Source organism: Schistocerca serialis, chromosome 8 (genome assembly GCF_023864345.2).
Source record: "Schistocerca serialis cubense isolate TAMUIC-IGC-003099 chromosome 8, iqSchSeri2.2, whole genome shotgun sequence".
NCBI classification, from domain to species: Eukaryota; Metazoa; Arthropoda; class Insecta; order Orthoptera; family Acrididae; genus Schistocerca; species Schistocerca serialis.
In genome coordinates, this window is record NC_064645.1 from 57,894,684 (window position 1) to 57,916,375 (window position 21,692).

The 21,692-nt window shown below is 35.9% G+C and overlaps 1 protein-coding gene across 1 annotated transcript in view; it reads right to left on the reverse strand.

Moving 5' to 3' along the window:
* Positions 1–953: 953 nt before the first annotated feature.
* The window catches only part of LOC126416073 (protein FAM151B), a 362,218-nt gene continuing 341,479 nt past the window's right edge, over positions 954–21,692 (reverse strand). Inside the window, exon 5 of the mRNA XM_050083554.1 lies at positions 954–6,334. Coding sequence (XP_049939511.1) covers positions 6,182–6,334 — 153 coding nt within the window. The 3' untranslated portion in view covers positions 954–6,181. The remainder of the gene's footprint in view (positions 6,335–21,692) is intronic.

Sequence of the window (21,692 nt, forward strand, 5' to 3'; positions counted from 1 at the left end):
TCTCCCTAACCACTATAATATGAAAAGAAGTATTTGTGGAATCACCTGAGAGGTGGAGATCGATGTCTAGGAAGGTGATTCATTGAGCTGGCAAGGACCAGGTGAAGTAGAATTGGGAGCAGGTGTTGAGGTTACGGGGGAGAGAGTTAAGGCTGTCCTTACAATGATTTCAGATCATGAACATGTCAGTAATGAGTCTGAACAAGACGAGGTATTCTAGGTGTTGACTGGATAGGAAGAATTCCTCCAGATGGTCCATAATAAGTTGGCATGTGATAGTGGCATGCAAGTACCTGTGGCATTACCACAGACTTGTTTATTGTTTTGGTCTTCAAAAGTAAAATGTTATTATGAAGTGAATATCAGTAATAAAATTGAATACATGCATGAAGTACATCCTGATTATTTTTGGTATTATAACAAAAGCATTTAATTTTATTGCAACTGGATATAAATAATATGAGTGAGGTTCCAGGATGGAGACTGACATGGAAATGTAGTCTGAGAACATGAGTCAAGGAGCAATATGCGAGTCAATCCTGGTAACAGCAACTGATGAGATTTAGGTACCTAATGAATTACTGAGGTACTGCTGAACAGATCCCACCAAGTTGTAAAGGAACAATGATGAGGGACTGAAAATCACTCAGGAAGAGATCAGGTTCTCTATTTACAGCTCAAAGCAATAAGTCGTAAGAAATCAAGATACTAATGCAAAACTGTTATAATTATATGTACAGGCTCTCTAACTTTTTGTTAGTATGTGAGGTAGTGGTTCTTTATTTGCAAAGCAGTAAAGTTATCTTGGCTTTGTCTTAACACACATACTTGCTTACAAGAAATTTTGTTAACAATATGGTCATCTTATATCTTTATCCATCAGTTCTTTTATTAGTATACTTAAAACAAAGTGAGTTGATAATGGTTACAGGTATTTCATAAGTAAAAGCAGATTTTGTATCAAATATTTATTATAATTCCATCAAATAGCACTTTATACATCACACCACTGACCAAATTGGGTCAAGTACATATCTTTTCAGGTAGTTGCATCGAGTACTTGAAGTGAGAACTGTGATTTACACCAGTCTCTTAATTTATGATATTACTATAATGATAAAAGCTATAGTATAGTGCAGTCTAAGAAAAATGCAGACATTTCCATTATTATTATTTATTAGATAATTTTAACACATATTAAAAATAGTGCATCTGACATAAACAACTAGTTACCATGATTTCACAACATTCAAAAGATTAAGTTAACTTCTGATCCCATATTACCATGATTTACTTTAGTCTTTGAAGCTGATTTTTCACAATAACAGAAGATAAAATGTCTGTCCTGGCTACATAATTCTTAAAATAATGCTAATAGAACTAGTTCTATCATTTACAATCTTATGAAGCATTTCATACACTGCTAGTGACATGAAGAAAAACAAACCGTATAACAAAAGCATGGTAGCCTACACCATGTGTTTTGAATGAGTTTTTTATTGCAGAAGTATTACAAGTCCTGATAGAATGCCAATTAATTTGAAACCTTTGAATAAGTATTCTTACATACCGAATACAAGTATTTTGCTCCAACATAACCAGAATGAGCAAATTCTCCAGGTGTCATCTTTATTTTTCAGTACTGATATCAAAAATGTTTTCAGTGTTTTCAAAGTTTTTCCTTATACAGCATATTCTGCTCACAGTTCCTTCTGTTCTTACGATGCATTCAGTTAATTATGTATTTAATTTCTTCTAGGATTGTTCTTGGACTTATTTGTTGGCTTCAGCATTACAACCGTGATCTATTTCCGCCACACTTCATGTTTTCTCTGTTGCTCAATATGATATGTGGCTGAATGCCACAAATTTACCTCAACAGACTCTGGGTTTCGAAGGACAGTGTTATTACAGCATTAAACACCAAATCTTATTGTTCATGAAGCAATGAAAAAATTCTAGTCAGGTGTTAATAGTTTTTTGGTTCTTTCTTTCATAACTAAATATAAACTACGAACCACTGATGGGAGAACTTGAATGTAATTCTCCTGTTGAGTTCAGCCCTGAACCACTATCACTTGTAAAGTACCTGGATGTCCGCAACACAAGCCGAGAAGTTAGTGTGAAGTACATGGCAGATGAAAGAAAAACAGGTATTACATGAGCTGAAATGTAACTTACTTTCACTTGTTTACCGTGAAACTTTCAATTACTGAATCAGGAGTCATCAGTTTTAAGAAAAAATCAATTAATGTCAGCAAACATTCTGAATGCACTCATATACTAATGTAAGCCCAATAATTTGACAAACAGGTATGCAGAAGTAACAGTAAATCCAGAATATACTTCTTGTAGGTTACCATAGCTTTTATGAAACAGTTTGAAGTTTTTATACAAATTAGGATGTTTTATTGCAAAAAGACACCACACTGACAAATCTACAACATACAAAGTTAACAGAATCTGTTGCATAATACTTTACTATATTTTTGTCTATGACTATAGATTCTGACAAATAGCTTTTACACAGACTCAGTATCACATTTTCTTTAATATTACAATAAACATCAGCAACAACAATAGAAGTCAGAAACACACATATTCTATAAGATAGCCACAATGCTGTAGGGACATTGCATCACGAGTTAAGAGAGAATTTATAAGCACACACATTTTTCACCAAACAAGAAAGTACAGTATAAATCTGCAGATAATACAGCCACCCAGAACAAAACAACAAGTGGCTGTTTCTTCAACCCTAAAAGGGAAAACACAGTAAAACTCTGGCTGTTGATAAACAAACATATTTAGTACATTAAAAAATGTAGAACAATTTCTCTTTGGCTCTAAAAAAAGTTGCATGCAATTAATATATTTTTGTCATATTTTAATCATGCTGATATTTAGCACAAAACATAGTATGTACAGTACATTTTCTGCCGAAAGACAATTGTTGTTCAGTTTACCTTTTATAATACAAGAACAACACTATCATGTCTGATTTAACATGGAAGTTGTTAGAAAGAATGAACAATCTGAGTAGCTTCAATGCTCAAGGTGTCATTCCAAACATAGTTGGTGTATTTCCACCTGTTGAATGTAGAAAATAATTTTGTCCGATTGGTCACCCGCCTTTATATTGTTTTTATTAATAATCTGATTTATATTCTGTGATGCCACAGCATGTATTTAAATTGTAATATTTGCTTGTGGTAGTAAATAGCTAACAAAGCCACATGATGCCCAAATAAAATTAGATTAAAATTGCCACATGTTACACACACAAATAAATAACAGATCACTTATTAACAATGACTATATGTAGCAAAGGATTAAGTACATAAGCACACAAAAAAACCAATTTGTTGCAAAAGTTGTAATAGGAAAAGTTGAGTTTAAATTTACTTTCCTGTTCTTGATCAGCTGACAATGTTGATAAAAATCAAAATCCAGTAAATCTCTTCTCAAATGGCAGAAGATTGTGGGCTAATACTTCTGATTTCCTTACAACTGCTCTCTTTTGTTTCTAATCTTTGCCAGCTAAGTTAAAGCCATCACCTGATTCTTCACATACAGAAACAAGAAAAATTTGAACTAAAACATTACAGTTGTTTTCAAGGACAAGAAAGAGTGGATTTGATACAGACAAAAACTCGACGCTTTAAATCAGTATTGTTATATGGTAAAAGGAAAAATTTTGAACCAAGTACTTAGAGCCTACATTTAACTATGGAGCAGCTACTGTACAGCATTGCCAAAAACTGTATGATTTAAATGCTCATTTGGGACACTTGTTATCACACATATTGTCCTATTTGTAGAAAAATACTTCTCTGGACCTCTGCTTATGTATCAACCTGTCAGCATACCAAGCTGGTATTTACACACCGATACAAGCAACAGAGCAATATTGTGAAAAGGAATTCTTTATACTGAATACCATGTTTGTATAACAATAATAAACTAAGTTATGTTTCTGGAATAACAAAAAGAAATTAGAATTGTGATTTGTAGAGCTATGTTGATGTGTATGAAGCTCACAATAACTTAAGTGAGTTTTTTCTCATCTCAAACTAATTTATGTGACATTAAATGTTGTTAGATGCTGTTTGGCATATTGAAGAAAGTATCAGTAAGTACTCAGTTCATTAATTTTAGCATCATAATTGTATCACTGAATCCTTTGATTGTGAAGTTTAGCTATTGCATACTGTTATTATTAAAAATCTTTCTTGTTAAAAACATTTGCATAGGCCTATCTTACCAATATTGGGAAATGAACATAAATACTTCACATCATTTTAATGAGAAATATTGTGATTAGGGATGTTAATTCCTTTTTTAATGAAGAGCACATCAAAATACACCTGCAGATTAAGGTACCAATGTTATTTCTTTTTAGTGTTATGAGAACAGGTTACACTAACAATGTCTCAAATCACACATTTTCCTATAACCCCATTGCATATAATTTATCTAGAGAGCCATTCTCGATATCTGAATTCACACAAATTCTGTCATACTTGATTTAGAAAGCAGCTTAGACTTATTAGCAGAACAAGCCTCTCCTGCCAATGCAATGTAGATACAATGAGTACAAACATTAGATGTGATACATATAACACTGAACTGACACTTCATGGTCTCTTTTTCCCTATTTTCTGTGAAATGGTGGCTACGGTTGGACATCATATGTCTGTTACATGGCTAAATTAGTAAACTGATGAATTTTTGCTGTTGTTAAGAAGTACCTCTGATGAATAAAATGAAAACATTCACTATATTGTTACATTACTGATATTTTATACATCTGGATGCACTTAAAATTTATTAAATATTTTTACAGTAAAAACTGTCCAATCCAAAGCATTCTTTCCAGACTGTATAGCAGCTTCATATTGTTCATTAAATTGTTTCATACTTTTATGAAGACCCAAGCTTTCATTTCTTCTGGTCTCTATAAAGCTATGCTGCTTTTAAAAAAATCATCTCATATTACACTTTAATGAAGATTTTTTAAAGAGAGAAATATTAAATGATTTAAGATTTCAGGGCCAAAATAAAAAGAATTAAATACACAAGTAAAATGTAGAGAGAACTGAAAATATTTATTTATATACAGAGAACAATTACTGGCCACAAAAATTATCTGTTACAACATATAACCATTTTCTTTTACACTGATTTCTATGTACTGCGGTTAGTAACTCTTTCAGAAGCATGGGATATGATGAATATTATGAGAAATTAACATATTTCTACTTTGCAAATATAATTTTGCCACATTCTACTGTTGTGCAGTCCAAATCTTACAGTGTATGAGGTCTGTGTCAAGTTTGGTAAACTCTGCAATAGGAGTATTTTGCACTTTGTGCAGTCAGTACAAAGCTTAAATTTCCTCTCACAACATATTTATGAATACAGCTGAAAGCATATCTAGGTATAGCTTATCTACATTATTTGCTCTCAACATTTCAAACTTGCAGACACAAAGAAAACAAAACATTTTTTTATCTATATTGCTGATGTAAAGCCCTTACTTTTGAACAGGAAATAAGGGAACCAAGCAACAGCAATCTCAAATATGGCAAACAGGGATAGCAAGTTTCATCCAATGAAACAGGTATAGATAATGGTAGTAGTAAATTAGCCAAACATATTGAAGTTATTTATTATACACTTGATGCTCTAACGTAATTAGTGCTGATGATTGATGCTGACTCATTCTCTCTTCTTTTTCACTTTAGGTGAACAGGCTCTTGGTAAAACAATTTACATAATAGACAAACTCATCTGCACTGGACACTGATTAACACAAAAGATTCTCAGATCACAGATACAAAAATCTTTGCCTCATTCTTTTTCATAACAAAACTACAAAAACCATTTAAATTGATATGAGGGGAATGTTTATACTATAAATACTTCTAACATACTTACTATAAGCTCTAATCATAGAGGAATTGCATTAATGACTGTAAATATTACACTTTTGGCTTCACACAAAAAAGGTTTGATCTCAATCATGGGATATATTTAATACTATCCATAACAATTGGTTCACATATTACCAAGAATTCAGCAAGAAGCAACATTCGAGCAGAAAATTTTTAAAATAACATTGACTCAAAGGACCTCTTACTGGAAATCCTTAAACAGTTCAGCAGTGCCTATAAATGATTTACTGAAGTCTGCACAGAGCAAGGGTGAAGGGAAGGACAATAAGAGAGATTATTATTCCAACGCTGCTGCTGCTTGATCCTGGAGTTGTGGTGTTCAGAACTTGGCCACGTAAAGGTTCCGGCAAATCCACATAAATGCGCCTCTTGCTCACCTGCAATATATAGAAAAACAGGATAAAGCTACATCCCTACAAATAGTACGAATATCAGCACTTCCTTTACTTCAGAACAAATGACTTGTGGTACTTCAATTCACACAATGAAACATCAATACAATAAATACTACTCACATTACAAATACAATCATGGCAAAACACAGAAAATAACTCAATGGGGTAGAAAATACACAACTTTTTAATGCACAAAAATTATGCACCCCTTACAAAAATGTACAGATAAAATTAATCTTGTGTGTGTGCACACACACACACACACACACACACACATCATTCTCCCTACTCCTTAAGAAGCAGGTTGCAAATAAGAAAACTAAGAAGACAAACGGAAAAATAAAAAATATCATCTGTCATACTATTAAACAATATGTGCAGGAATACATCATTTTGGTACATACATTCAAATGATGATGACAGGTTGCCAGTTTCAGAATTTAAGTTGCTGCTATCTGGTTGTAAATATAAGAATAATAGGATACTTTACCCTCTGTGTACACAAAATATTTATTATTATAAGCTGTTAGGCGTATGTGCCCGAGCTTTCTTACATCCCTCTTGATCCAGATTTTTTAAATATTATTCCCCTCCATCAGCGCTAAAGTTTATATCACTCCTGCTTTCTATGTTCCACTTGTGGTGACCTGTAATTGAACATTCCTCATCTGCCATACACATTGTTACTTATGCAACATATAAAGTTACTCTGCTATAAAAGGTCCAGTGAATTGCAGCATCAGAGTAACTACGGCTATTCTAGACTGAGTGAAGTGGTGCAGTGGTACAACACTGGATTCAGATTCATCAGGATGGTGGTTCAAATTCCCAACTAGCCATTCCTAAATTCCTTGTGGCTAATGCGCGGATAATCTGCATCAAAATGACTCGGCCAATTTCCTTCCCCAATCCAATTACATGATCTGTGTCTCTATATGGTTTCATCATTAAGCTCTGATGTCACTTCCAACCTCTCCTTATTTCAGAAATTGTGATCTGCTTATGTATAAGGGGCAACCAAATGTAAACGAGACAAGTAGAAAAAATGTAAGAGAACTGTTTATTATTTTAAAAGTAATCACCATAACTGTCAATACATTTACCCCACTGTGAGGCAACCAGTCAATACCTTCCTGGATAAAATGCCTGTAGTTGCCTATGGAACCATGATTTTACTCAGGTGCACATCTCTTCATCCAATGCAAATCAATAACCATGAATGTATTTCTTCAGGGCTCCAAAAATATGGCAATCACATGAGGAGAGATCAGGACTGTATGGAGGATGTGTAAGAGCTTCCCAGAAAAACTTCTAAAGTATAGTTGAAACAATAGGTCACATAAGCTCCTCCTCTGACTGCAAGGGCCTGCTGCTCATTGACTTTCTGGTTCACAGTGTCACAATATTTGTACATGAACAATGTACATGTACATGGACAATTTCCAAAAATTGAAGCACCCCATGTAGTCCAAATGCTCAGGAAAGTTAATGGATGGCATCATTCTGTTGCATGATACCGCCCGCTCATATGATGCCAAGGTTGTTTTGACTATGCTACAATGCTTCACATGAAAAGGTGCCAACCTTGGTACAGCCACGGTTCTGGGTATAGTCATGGTTCTGTAGAGAAGTGCAAACATTTTTCATGAAGCCATTGACCAGCTTGTCTCACAGTGAAGTAAATGTCTTAACAATTGTGATGATTTTGTTGTGGTCTTCAGTCCTGAGACTGGTTTAATGCAGCTCTCAATGCTACTCAATCCTGTGCAAGCTTCTTCATCTCCCAGTACCTACTGCAACCTACATCCTTCTGAATCTGCTTGGTGTGTTAACCCCTTTGTCTCCCTCTGCAATTTTTACCCTCCACGCTGCCCTCCAATACTAAATTGGTGATCCCTTGATGTCTCAGAACATGTCCTACCAACCGATCCCTTCTTCTAGTCAAGTTACGCCACAAACTTCTCTTCTCCCCAATCCTATTCAATACCTCCTCATTAGTTATATGATCTACCCATCTAATCTTCAGCATTTGTCTGTAGCACCACATTTTGAAAGCTTCTATTCTCTTCTTGTCTAAACTATTTATCGTCCATCTTTCACTTCCATACATGGCTACACTCCATACAAATACTTTCAGAAACGACTTCCTGACACTTAAATCAATACTGGATGTTAACAAATTTCTCTTCTTCAGAAACCATTTCCTTCCCATTGCCAGTCTACATTTTATATCCTCTCTACTTGCTCCTCAAATAGCAAAACTCCTTTACTACTTTAAGTGTCTCACTTTCTAATCTAATACCCTCAGCATCACCCGACTTAATTCGACTACATTCCATTATCCTCATTTTGCTTTTGTTGATGTTCATCTTATATCCTCCTTTCAAGACACTATCCATTCCATTCAACTGCTCTTCCAAATCCTTTGCTGTTTCTGACAGATTTAAAATGTCATCGGCGAACCTCAAAGTTTTTATTTCTTCTCCATGGATTTTAATACCTACTCTGAATTTTTCTTTTGTTTCCTTCACTGCTTGCTCAATATACAGATTGAATAACATCGGGGAGAGGCTACAACCCTGTCTCACTCCCTTCCCAACCACTGCTTCCCTTTCATGTCCCTCGACTCTTATAACTGCCATTTGGTTTCTGTACAAATTGTAAATAGCCTTTCGCTCCCTATATTTTACCCCTGCCACCTTCAGAATTTGAAAGAGAGTATTCCAGTCAATATTGTCAAAAGCTTTCTCTAAGTCTACAAATGCTAGAAACATAGGTTTGCCTTTCCTTAATCTAGCTTCTAAGATAGGTCATAGGGTCAGTATTGCCTCACGTGTTCCAATATTTCTACGGAATCCAAACTGATCTTCCCCTGATTCGGCTTCTACTAGTTTTTCCATTCATCTGCAAAGAATTCGTGTTAGTATTTTGCAGCCGTGACTTATTAAACTGACAGTTCAGTAATTTTCACATCTGTCATCACCTTCTTTCTTTGGGATTGGAATTATTATATTCTTCTTGAAGTCTGAGGGTATTTTGCCTGTCTCATACATCGTGCTCACCAGATGGTTGAGTTTTGTCAGGTCTGGCTCTCCCAAGGCTGTCAGTAGTTCCAGTGGAATGTTGTCTACTCCTGGGGCCTTGTTTCGACTCAGGTCTTTCAGTGCTCTGTCAAACTCCTCACGCAGTATCATATCTCCCATTTCATCTTCATCTACATACTCTTCCATTTCCATAATATTGTCCTCAAGTACATCGCCCTTGTATAGATCCTCTATATACTCCTTCCACCTTTCTGCCTTCCCTTCTTTGCTTGGAACTGGGTTTCCATGTGAGCTCTTAATATTCATACAAGTGGTTCTCTTTTCTCCAAAGGTCTCTTTAATTTTTCTGTAGGCAGTATCTATCTTACATCTATCTTACCCCTAGTGAGATAAGCCTCTACATCCTTACATTTATCCTCTAGCCATCCCTGCTTAGCCATTTTGCACTTCCTGTCGATCTCATTTTTGAGATGTTTGTATACCTTTTTGCCTGCTTCATTTATTGCATTTTTGTATTTTCTCCTTTCATCAATTCAATATTTCTTCTGTTACCCAAGGATTTCTACAAGCCCTCGTCTTTTTACCTACATGATCCTCTACTGCCTTCACTACTTCATCCCTCAAAGCTACCCATTCTTCTTCTACTGTATTTATTTCCCCCATTCCTGCCATTTGTTCCCTTATGCTCTCCCTGAAACTCTGTACAACCTCTGGTTTAATCAGTTTATCCAGATCCCATTGCCTTAAATTCCCACGTTTTTGCAGTTTCTTCAGTTTTAATCTACAGTTCATAACCAATAGATTGTGGTCAGAGTCCACATCTGCCCCTGGAAATGTCTTACAATTTAAAACTTGGTTCCTAAATCCCTGTCTTACCATTATATAATCTACCTGAAATCTCTCAGTATCTCCAGGCTTCTTCCATGTATACAACCTTCTTTTATGAATCTTGAACCAAGTGTTAGCTACGATTAAGTTGTGCTCTGTGCAAAATTCTACCAGGCGGCCCCCAATCCATATTCACCTACTACGTTTCCTTCTCTCCCTTTTCCTACTACCGAACTCCAGTCACCCATGACTATTAAATTTTCTTCTCCCTTCACTATCTGAATAATTTCTTTTATTTCGTCATACATTTCTTCAATTTCTTCGACATCTGCAGAGCTAGTTGGCATATAAACTTGTACTACTGTAGTAGGTGTGGGTTTCGTGTCCATCTTGGCCACAATAATGCGTTCACTATGCTGTTTGTAGTAGCTTACCCGCATTCCTATTTTTTTATTCATTATTAAACCTACTCCTGCATTACCCCTATTTGTCTTTGTATTTATAACCCTGTATTCGCCTGACCAAAAGTCTTGTTCCTCCTGCCACCGAACTTCACTAATTCCCACTATATCTAACTTTAACCTATCCATTTACTTTTTTAAATTTTCTAACCTACCTGCCCGATTAAGGGATCTGTAGAATGCCAGTTATCTTTCTCCTGATAACGATGTCCTCTCAAGTAGTCCCCACCCGGAGATCAGAATGGGGGACTATTTCACCTCTGGAATATTTTACCCAAGAGGACGCCATCATGATAACTTTTGAAATAATAAACAGTTTACTTATTATTTTCCATTTGTCTCATTTGAATTTGACTGGCCCTTAAAACAAGAGGCATAGGACTAATGTAACTCAATGTAAGGTCTTATAGCATGCCTTACATTGCTACTTGCTAAACATTTTTATAGTGAATATAGGACTTCCCGTACATTTTTGGTGAAGATTCAAAGATAGAATTCAAATCATCCTTCTCTTATGCCATGAAGGACATGTTTCACATTTTACAAAAACTTACTGTTTTACTATTAGTAACATGCAACATTAAAGGTTAAATGTCCTGTGACATAAGCACAACAACACTGTAATACTTGAACTGCCATCAGGAGAATCTATGATTATACATCTGTTCTGTACAAATGTTGTGAATTTGTTTGGTCATTCCTCTGAGAGTAGAACTACTATAAATGTGATTACAGCCAGTAGGACATGAAAAGCCTACTTGTGAAAAATTATGACCTGCTTTACCTCTATGCAATTTTTTGCAAGAGCACTGTGTTACCATCAGCTGTAAACTGTGTTACCATCAACTGTAAATATTTTATTTCATTCTAAATGTTGCCTTCATAGGATAATTAATGAATATTTTTAGGGTAAACTTAAAAAGTAGAAAATCTGCTCCGCCTCAACATCTGAATGCACTTCTTTGCCTCTGGTTGGAAGAGGGATATATTCCGCTGACCCTATGCAATGTTAAAATTGTCATATTTTATGAGTGAAAGGAGGACTGCAGTAACTGCAAAGGCAGATGAAGGTATTTTCCACCAAACAATTACTGGAAAGGTTTTTGCATGGGTCTTTTTGATGTGCTTGCACACTCCTGTCTTCAATACACATGCAGAATCACTATACGGCTCCATAGCCTCCTGATCTACTGTGGACGTGATCTCCCCACATCAAAATAACAAAGTTTGAGGCTTGTATAACCAGTCTGCTTGTTTATCACAGTGAAAGTCAGACAACCGTCATGATATAATAACACAGACAGAACAGTTTTCATTTCTGCTGTCTCAGGAGGATGCTGCAGATCTCACAGAGGAATAAAGTTTCAAAAACCGAGCAAGTATGCTTAACACTTACAGCTTAATCAGTCTGCAAGAGCTTTGGTGGCTAGATGCAAACAGCTGAAGTCCTGCTGTGTGGAGAACTTTCTAATAGCATATAGCTAGGTGGAAGGCATCATATTTGCTTCAACAACATGAAGAGAAGGGAATGATACTCACCACATAAATGAGGCATTTTCAGACAAAAAAGTTTGAAGAAGCAGAACAAACACCCCCCACCCCCCTCCCTCACACACATACCCCTACCATCTATTGCTACTTGGGCTCGATTGCCTAGTTGCCATAGATGGCATCCATTTGTGTTTGAGTTGTGTACTTGTGTGAGTGTGTGTGCATTTTTTGTTTCTGAAGAAGGACTTTTTTATCTGACTCCTGAAAGTTTAGTAGTCTTTTCAATGTCTGTCTGTGACTTGACACCTCCTCTATTGAGTGAGTGGCAATTTATTCTTCTCATATTGTTCTTATAACATCCTGGACATTTCAGCGTTTTGTGTTTGGTTCAGAAATTTTTGTAAAAGCGGTTTCAAGCAAACCAGTATCATCCAGTCAATGGGAGCATATTGGTGCCAACACAAGTGTGTGTGTGGTAGCTGGCTGAATAAAATGGATTTTGGAAGTCAAAATATAAGATAAATAACAAACTCCTTGAGAACAGAAGCTAGTTTAGTCAAAGGACCTTCAAACTTCACTTTTGCACCATGACTATGGGCCACCATTCCACAGTCAGTCTAGATGCATCTGCAACATCTAACTACTATGTCATGAGATGGTGCATTGTTGCCCACACTTCCACCAACTCAGTGAGGATTGTCACACTGCTTCTTCCTTTAAAATATGGAAAACTAATTATCTACATCAACACACAAATTGACACTCATTTCTCCCCAGAATTTTTTAAATTATTTTGGCACACATGGACAACCACATACTTTTTGTACAGTGGAAATTATTATGAAATGACTGATGAAGCAGCCATGTGTTAGCCATAGTCTCCAGCCATAGCTAACTTTTTCATGGAAGGTTGTGAAGAAAGAGTGTTGAATAGTGCTCTTCAGATATTCTGATGACACATTTTTAATTTGGCTGCACGGCAGTGAAGCACTGTATCAGTTCATTGATCATTTGTGTGGTATACACCCCAACATAAGATTTACGGTGGAGGTGGAGAAGGATGGCAAGTTATCTTTCCTAGATGTGTGTGTTAAATGGAAATCAGATTAATGACTCAGCCATTCTGTGAAGGAAAACCAACACATACAGATCCATATCTCAACGTGTGTAACTTTCACCATCTATGTCAGAAAAGTGCTATGTTGAACACCTTAGTACACAGAGCCAGAACTATTTTGGACATGGATCACCTTAGTTCTGAGATTAAGCATCTGAAGATGGCGTTTAGAAGAAATAGGTGTTTTGTCTATGATGATAGATCAAAGCTGTTGAGAAAACCGAGAAGCAATGCGATTGAAACAAGCCAAGAGGACCGACACACAGCGCAGATTCCATTCTATGGTGCAACAATTAGCGAGATGGGTAGAGTCCTAAACAGGCAAGGAATCAGACCGGTCTTCTGGTACCCCCAGAAAAATTAAAGAAATGTTACGACCCATTAAAGGTAAAATGGGCCTGAGAGTACCGGGAATATGCAAGTGTGGCAACAGTTACGTGGGCTAGTCTATACGGATGGTTGCTGATCATTGCAGTGAGCATCAATGCCACCTGAAACACAAGCATTTGGATAAATCAATGGTGGTGGAGCACAGCATGTTAAATAAGCACAAGATTTTGTTTGAATACTTGTTCATGCTTTGAACTATTGGGACTTTGTGAAAACAACTTCAATAGAGACACTGGCTATGCACTTAGCAATGCATGGAAGTGCGCACTTGATGAGGAAAAAACACAGAAGAATACTTCTTGCAGTTCACTACCTGATGTAATGAATGGTGCTGCAGCCAATGCTAAATAGAGAGTGCAAGCAAAATCTATGGACCTAGAGCACACCACCTTTTTACGCACCATCATGACGTAATCCAGCCAATTGGATGTTATTATGTGGGTGTAAAAGAGGGAACACTGAGAATTCACAACAGTCAGTTTCATCCCGTGACAAAGATGTTGGTGCATATCACTGAAAGCTTGAAATTTTATCTGAATCTGATGTGGCAAGTGAACTGAGAAATTTTTATGCAAGGACTCCATCATTAAAAACTTCACTGCCATATCCACATCTATGTCCATACTGTGCAAGCCACTCTGAAGTCCATGTCAGTGGGTATATCCCTTTGTACCATAGAGCCTGGGAAGAAATATTGTTTAAATGCCTCCATGTGTGCTGCAAGTAATCTATCTGTATCCTCACAGTCCTACAGGAGCAATGTGTAGTTGCAGTTGTAGTATATTCCTGGAGTTTTCATTTAAAGCCAGTTCTTGAAACTTTGTAAATAGGCTTTCTTAAGATAGTTTATGTTTGTCTTCAAGAGTATGCCAGTTCAGTTTCTTCAGCATTTCTGTGTCACTTTCCCATAGGTCAAACAATCCTGCCCTTTTTTTCTACCCTCTATGATGTAGGTAGAAAGTATTATTGTCACATGCTCCAGCAGGTGCACAAAACCACAGGGAAATGAACACACATTCCTATATGCCCATGACAGACTGAGTTCATGAAGTGAATGAAGCACTAACAAGTCTGGGACATAGCGAAGTCAGCACAGCAATCCGCAAAGTGCTTCACTAAACACACAACAGAGAAAGTGACACAGGCCATCAGAGCGATAAATGAAATAAGTTCCATCGGAACACTAAATCTAGACACAGCTATGGCACACTTCAAATCAAAAATAATACCGATACTGGCTTATGGGATAGAAATCATATGGATACACCTAAATTAAAAGAACTTAGAAACATTGTAAAGAGTAAAAGCAACATATATCAAAAGAGCATTAGGGGTAGCAAAAACCACAAGATCAAGATTAGTCTACCTTCTCACCCGAGAATCTTTCCTCATCGAGGATCTAAGGACAATGTTCTTACTTCCCAACACATCAGCATTGGAGAACCTACTAAGATCACTACTCAAGAAAAGAGAGGAAGTACCAACGGAATTCTATGGATCCGGGGCCATGACCGACAGCACTTGGACAGCAGCAAATTTTGAGATGAGACACGTACTTACAAGACTCGCAGTACACGGATTCCACCATGAAATTTGTGCAAATACAACATACCACGAACCGTCAAACCTCTGCAAGTGTACACTATGCGGACAGTCTTGTGAGAGATACCATATAGAAATATGCAACAAGAGGACCAGATCAATTAGAGACTATGCAATAAATGGTTCAAATGATAATCTGTTATAATACCTACACTGAATGTAATCTACAAAGAATTATGCAGAACTCAATACATCCTTGTAATTCACTCTCAAATGATTGTAATCTAATGTATAACTATAATGGCTATTTTGCTGCAATAAATCGTTTATTAATACGACAGTTCAAAATTAGTCACTTGACAGGAAACACACTAAGTCAACTTGGCTGTGCTGTGGTGCAATATGAACAGCTACAAACTCAGCAAGGAGTGAGCAACACCATGAGCCTGGGCCAAATGTATCCCAGTGGCAGCTCCACTTATGACTGTGGCCCACAGCCCCACTCACAGCCTTAGTACCTAGACATGTCTATGTCCATGCTAGGTGGGGAATCTGAATCACTGTCAGGTACAAAATCCATTTATGTATACATTCAATATCCACTGCCACATGATTACTTTATCAATGAGCTGCAGCATTTTATTTGACTCCTCTAGCAGTGTCCAATGGTACTGGGGTTTGCAGATATCAATGTGCATGCATGTACAGTGTGCAGACAAGTGCATGCAAAAAATCAATTACATAACTTTACTTTTTCGGGAGTAGTAATTAAGTTTTGGTTACTTCCTATCATATAAAAATGGAGGTAAGAAGATATCCTTTATTTACAGACTCATTCCATTTTATTTTGCATATTAATCAATGACATAAAAACACCAAATCAGACGTAACACAGGCCATATCTCAACAAGCTTATAATTTGTTTACAACAAGCCATTCAAGTCTTCATCTGAAATAATCTCATTTAATGCAAAATAAACAAATAAAACTGACCTGCCAATACCAGAAACTAATAACAATAATTATGCACAAAATGAAATAAAAAGTTTGAAATTAAACATAGAGATAAATTAATCATGAAACTCAGTTTGGCTAGTTTGGTATTTAGAACTATCTATCACAGGGTTGATTTGCCAACCTACATTTTTAATTTTTTTATCTTTTCACTCCTGTAATATAATGAAATTATAGCCAACAGCAATACAGGAAAAGCGAATGAAGTATTCACTCAAAATGAAGCATTACACTGTGGAAAGTAAGTAATTGCTTATCTTACTCGAAAGAGGCTCCTTTCAATATCTTTGAATCCACACAATCTCTCACCAATTATTTACTCCCAAACATTATTTTTTGTTAATCATAAAAATCAATTTGCATAAACTATGATTTACATTACCACAATGTAGACAATAATGATTTTTATCTACACTTTACCTTATAATTTATTGTTCAGAGTTGGGTTCTGTATTCTGGTGAAAAGATCTTGAACAGGTTCCCATCTGACAAATCAACGAATCTAGAGTCACTACAAATTCAAAGAAAATTAAAAACCCGCCTAATTTGTCCCTTCTCTTATAAACTGTCTGGCTCTCTAGATTTAAGTTTTATTGCTTTCTGTCAGTTGCACACCCAGTAGCAGTATTAATTGTAAACAGACATCTATGTACAGTACATACATAGCTATTAGTCTAAAAAAAAAAATTAGTCCAGTCAAGTAAATAAGGAGTCAAACGGCAGCTATTTCGTATTACAGATAAAGCAACAGATGTTTTTAAATGTCAAATTTCCTATTAATTTTATCATTTTAACTTCAGATTAAATGTGTGCAAATGAAGGATAGTGTAAATATTAAAGTAAGAACTGCCTTCACTGATCAAAATTAAAGTACTATGATTTCAATAAAAAGGCTCAAAATGGTGAGCACCATGTCAAATAGTGAAAATGCTAAGGCTTCTTACAAACCATCTTATCTGCTTATTTGATGTGGATATAAAATAATAGTGGAATATGAGTACCTTGTAAACAGATCTGGGGGCCTATGGGAAAAAAAAAAAAAAAAAACCACCATATCTATAGGTACAATACAAGAAACAGCTGTAATATCCACATGTCTCAACAGTATTATGTCAGAAAAGTGGTACACAGATAACAGTTAATTTTTCAATGGCCTACCTAGTGACTGAAGACAGCAGCAATATAACAAATTCCTTTGAAAATAACCTTGTCATTTCAGATAGAACAGTGCTTTTATTCAGTAAAAGAATTCTTGAATAATGAAATGCAATTGGATAATTTCTACCATCACCATTTGTTACTTGGAATCTGTCTATGCTTTGTTCCCCCCCCCCCCCCCCCCCTTCCCACTGTTTCTCAAGTTTGACTTGTCCTATATTCAGTTTTACTACTTAATTACGTAATGGATCAGAATGGACCAAAAATGGTGATGATGATGATGATGATCATGATGAGTCTTATGGATTTTGCTTACTGAGCTACTCCTCCGAGTGCATTTTAAGTTGAGGTTTCAGTGATACTTTAGTGAGTGAAATTACAAAATTTCGCATGCAAATGGTACAATGAATAACATTACAGAGAAGTCAATCAGTGGAACAGCAAGGGATATATATGAATGGAAAATGGTTAGCTATAATAAAAAGGATAAACTTGTCAGTCCAACAAAGAAAGGAGGTGACAAAAATGATTTCCTGTTAATAGGCAATTCTTTGTTAAAAATGCTGTTGTGCCAGATTTCAAGATTGCTGTTTGATTTGGAATTTGATCTCATCAGCTAAACTGACATTTTAAAAACATATTGAGTGTGTTAATAAATACAACTGAGAATGTGAACAAAACTAGAAATGCTGACAATCTTGAATGTGTTTCAACCTGTGTGGCCAGAAACTCCACCCACAGCAGCAGTGAGGAAGATATTGTCACTAAAACACGGAACCTCATTATGTTGGCAAAAACTGTGTACACAATCTCGAGACTGGTATTTGGTGCAATTATTCACAGAAGATTGGTAAGTGATACTTCATGAATAGGATAAATGGTGGTATCGTAGAACAATGTGACAGTCTTGGTGCAGTGTTTACTGATCCAACCAAGTCTTTAAATAATAAATGTCTGGGGAGGGATGGCCTACACCTCAATAGGTTAGGCTCTATGAATTTTAGTGAAATGTTCACAGATGTGTGTGAAATCATAAAAAGCAAGGGAAACTGACACAGAATGATGGGGGAGACAAAGCAGAGGAACACATGGAAAAATAAAAAAAAAGTACGGATACCAAAAAGGTGATGCAAGTGAAATCATAGTCAAAAGCAAAAACGCTCTACTGATGCACTGGAATATCAGCAGCTTAACAGCAGAACCACCAAACCTCAAATACTCAAAAATTTCAGAATGTGCAAATATCAAAATAATATGCCTAAATGAACACTATCTAACAGAAGATTGTTTACAAGTTTTAAACAGTATTAATAATTTTAAGGCAGCTAGCAGTTTTTGTAGGAGAAACAAATCTCGAAGAGGCTTCTACATTCTTGTTGCCTTCAGTTAGTTATAAAGTAAGAGAAGACTTAAATTATTTAAACGAAAAGAATATGTTTGAGAATTTCTCCATAGAATTAAGCACTCTGAATAAGGTGATTATAGCAATTTACATAGTTCTTGGATGTACTACAACAAAAATGTCTCAGCTAAGTTCCTATGCCTGCTAGGAAGGCTTAAGAAAGAATGTAAGAAAAAGAAATGTGATTGCAGCAGATTTCAACTTTAATGTGTTAGTTGATAGCTGTGGTTTCAAAACATTTTGTCTTAATACACAAATCTCATTTCACTTTAAACTTTTCTGAATGCACCACAAAAAATGGCAAATCAGTCAACTGCATTGATAATATTATTACAAACTACCTATTTGAAAATGAAAACAAGTTCCACTTAAACATAATTATTTTGGATCATCCAGCTCTGTTTATTGAGCTCCCATAGGTAAATAAATTAAAGCCTCCAGAAATGTATATAAAAAGAAATTTCAGCAAAAGAAATATGTGTTAATTCCATAATAAATTAAGTACAGTTCTCTGGCCTGTAGACCACTACAGCCCAAGCAAGCATCATAAACTATGACAAATTCTTTTTAGATATATTTAATGAATCTTTTCCTCCTAGATTTTGGCAAAAGGAAGTAAGCAATAAACTTAGTGGATTACAATAGGAATAAAAATTTTTAGTGCCAGAAAAAGGGAACTCCATAATGAGTAAAAATCAAACAGAAGTCATGATTTTGTTGTTTCTGTGGCCTTCAGTCCAAGGACTGGTTTGATGCAGCTCTCCATGCTACTCTGCAAGCCTTTTCATCTCAGAGTAACTACTGAAACCTATGTCCTTCTGTGTCTGTTAGTATATTCACCCCTTGGTCTTCCTCTATGAATTTAACCCTCCTTGCTTCCCTCCAATACTAAATTGGTAATCTTTTGGTGCCTCAGAATGTGTCCTACCAACCGATCCATTTTTTTTTAGTCACGGTGTGCCACAAATTCTTCTTCTCCCTAATTCTATTCAGTACTTTTTCATTAGTTACATGACCTACCCATCTGCTTTTCAGCATTCTTCTGTAGCACCACATTTCAAAAAGGTTCTATTCTCTTCTTGTCTAAACTGTTTATCGCCCATGTTCCACTTCCATACATGGCTACACTCCATACAAATACTTTCAGGAAAGACTTCCTGACACTTGAATCTATACTCAATGTTAACAAATTTCTATTCTTCAGAAATGATTTCCTTGCCATTGTTGGTCTACATTCTACATCCTCCCTACTTTGACCATCATCAGTAATTTTGCTAGCAAAAGAGCAAAATTCATCTGCTACTTTATGTGTCTCATTTCCTAATCTAATTCCCTCAGTATCACCTGCTTTAGTTCAGCGACATTCCATTATTCTCGTTTTGCTTTTGTTGATGTTCATCTTGTATCCTCCTTTCAAGACAATGTCCACTGCCCAAATAGCAAAATTCATCTACTACTTTAAGTGTCTCATTTCCAAATCTAATTCCTTCAGCATCACTTCATTTAGTTTGGCTACATTCCATTACCCTCATTTTGCTTTTGTTGATGTTCATCTTATATCCTCCTTTCAAGACAATGTCCATTCTGTTCATCTGCTCTTCCAAGCCCTTCGCGGTCTCTGACAGAATTACATTGTCATCAGTAAACCCTGACCCTTAATTCCTCCTCCAAATTTTTCTTTTCTTCCCTTCATTGCTTGCTCAATGTACTGACTAAATAACATCTGAGATAGGCTTTCATGTTCCTCGACTCTTATAACTGCCACCTGCTTTCTACACAAATTGTAAATTGCCTTTTGCTCCCTGTATTTTACCCCTGCTGCCTTCAGAACTTGAAAGAGAGCATTCCAGTCAACATTGTCAATAGATTTCTCTACGTCTACAAATGCTGTAAATGTAGGACTGAAGGGATAGGACATCAAATGGGCTGACTTGGAGCAGAAGAGGCACCACAGGACATTTTAATTTCCACTGTTTAGACTTTTACAAATAAATTCATAAAACTTTGTCAGCGTGGCCAGGAAGGATTCAGGATTCACACAAATAGCAGTGGAGCAGTGGAAGTTCAAGAATGTAACAAAAGAAATCTTTTTTACATGTGAAATTTCATCATTTTTTCACTTCTTCAGAAGTAAGAGAGATTTTCCGATGAATTTTGCATGGCATACAAATCATATTTACAGGTGTATGAAACTCTAGAATTTATTTAATTTGTGAAAAAATGAATGAGGGGTTACATTTTAAACTTCATGTTTAGAAAAAACTCAAATTTAACAATATTCTGAGAAGGAAAGTTGCTACTCGCCATATAATGAAGACGCTGAGTTGCACATAGACACAACACAAAAATCTTTTTGTTGTGCCTATCTGCAACCCAGCATCTCCACTATATGGTGAGTAGCAACTTTCCTTCCCAGAATATTGTTACATTCCAGCCTGGATTTCCCATTGTTTGAAAAACTCAAATTCTATAGTTTATTATCTCAATTTTTACCACATATTTTACTAGATTTGGAAAAGTCTAGAGTTTTGCATTAAGGAGTTTGTGTTTAAGAACCATACCAAGTTTGAAAGTAATACGTTATTTTTTTTTTTAATGTTACATGTACCTAAGTACAGAAATTTGTGTTTTACGGAAAAAGGCCGTCAAAGTTTCTGCTTATATTTGGCATTCTTTTAGAACCATCCAGCAGCATAAGCAGGTTCTTTTTCATTTTCTAAATAAGTTTTCTTCCTTTTCACATTCCTATGATCCACTCTTCTTGATTTTATCACCTCCAAAAATGATTTATCTGCCTTTACTACACGCTCTCTGTCTGTTGCATACAAAGCTTTGATGCAGTTCACTCCTCACTTAGTTCCCATTTCCTCTAAAACATGTTTCCTGCTCTGCA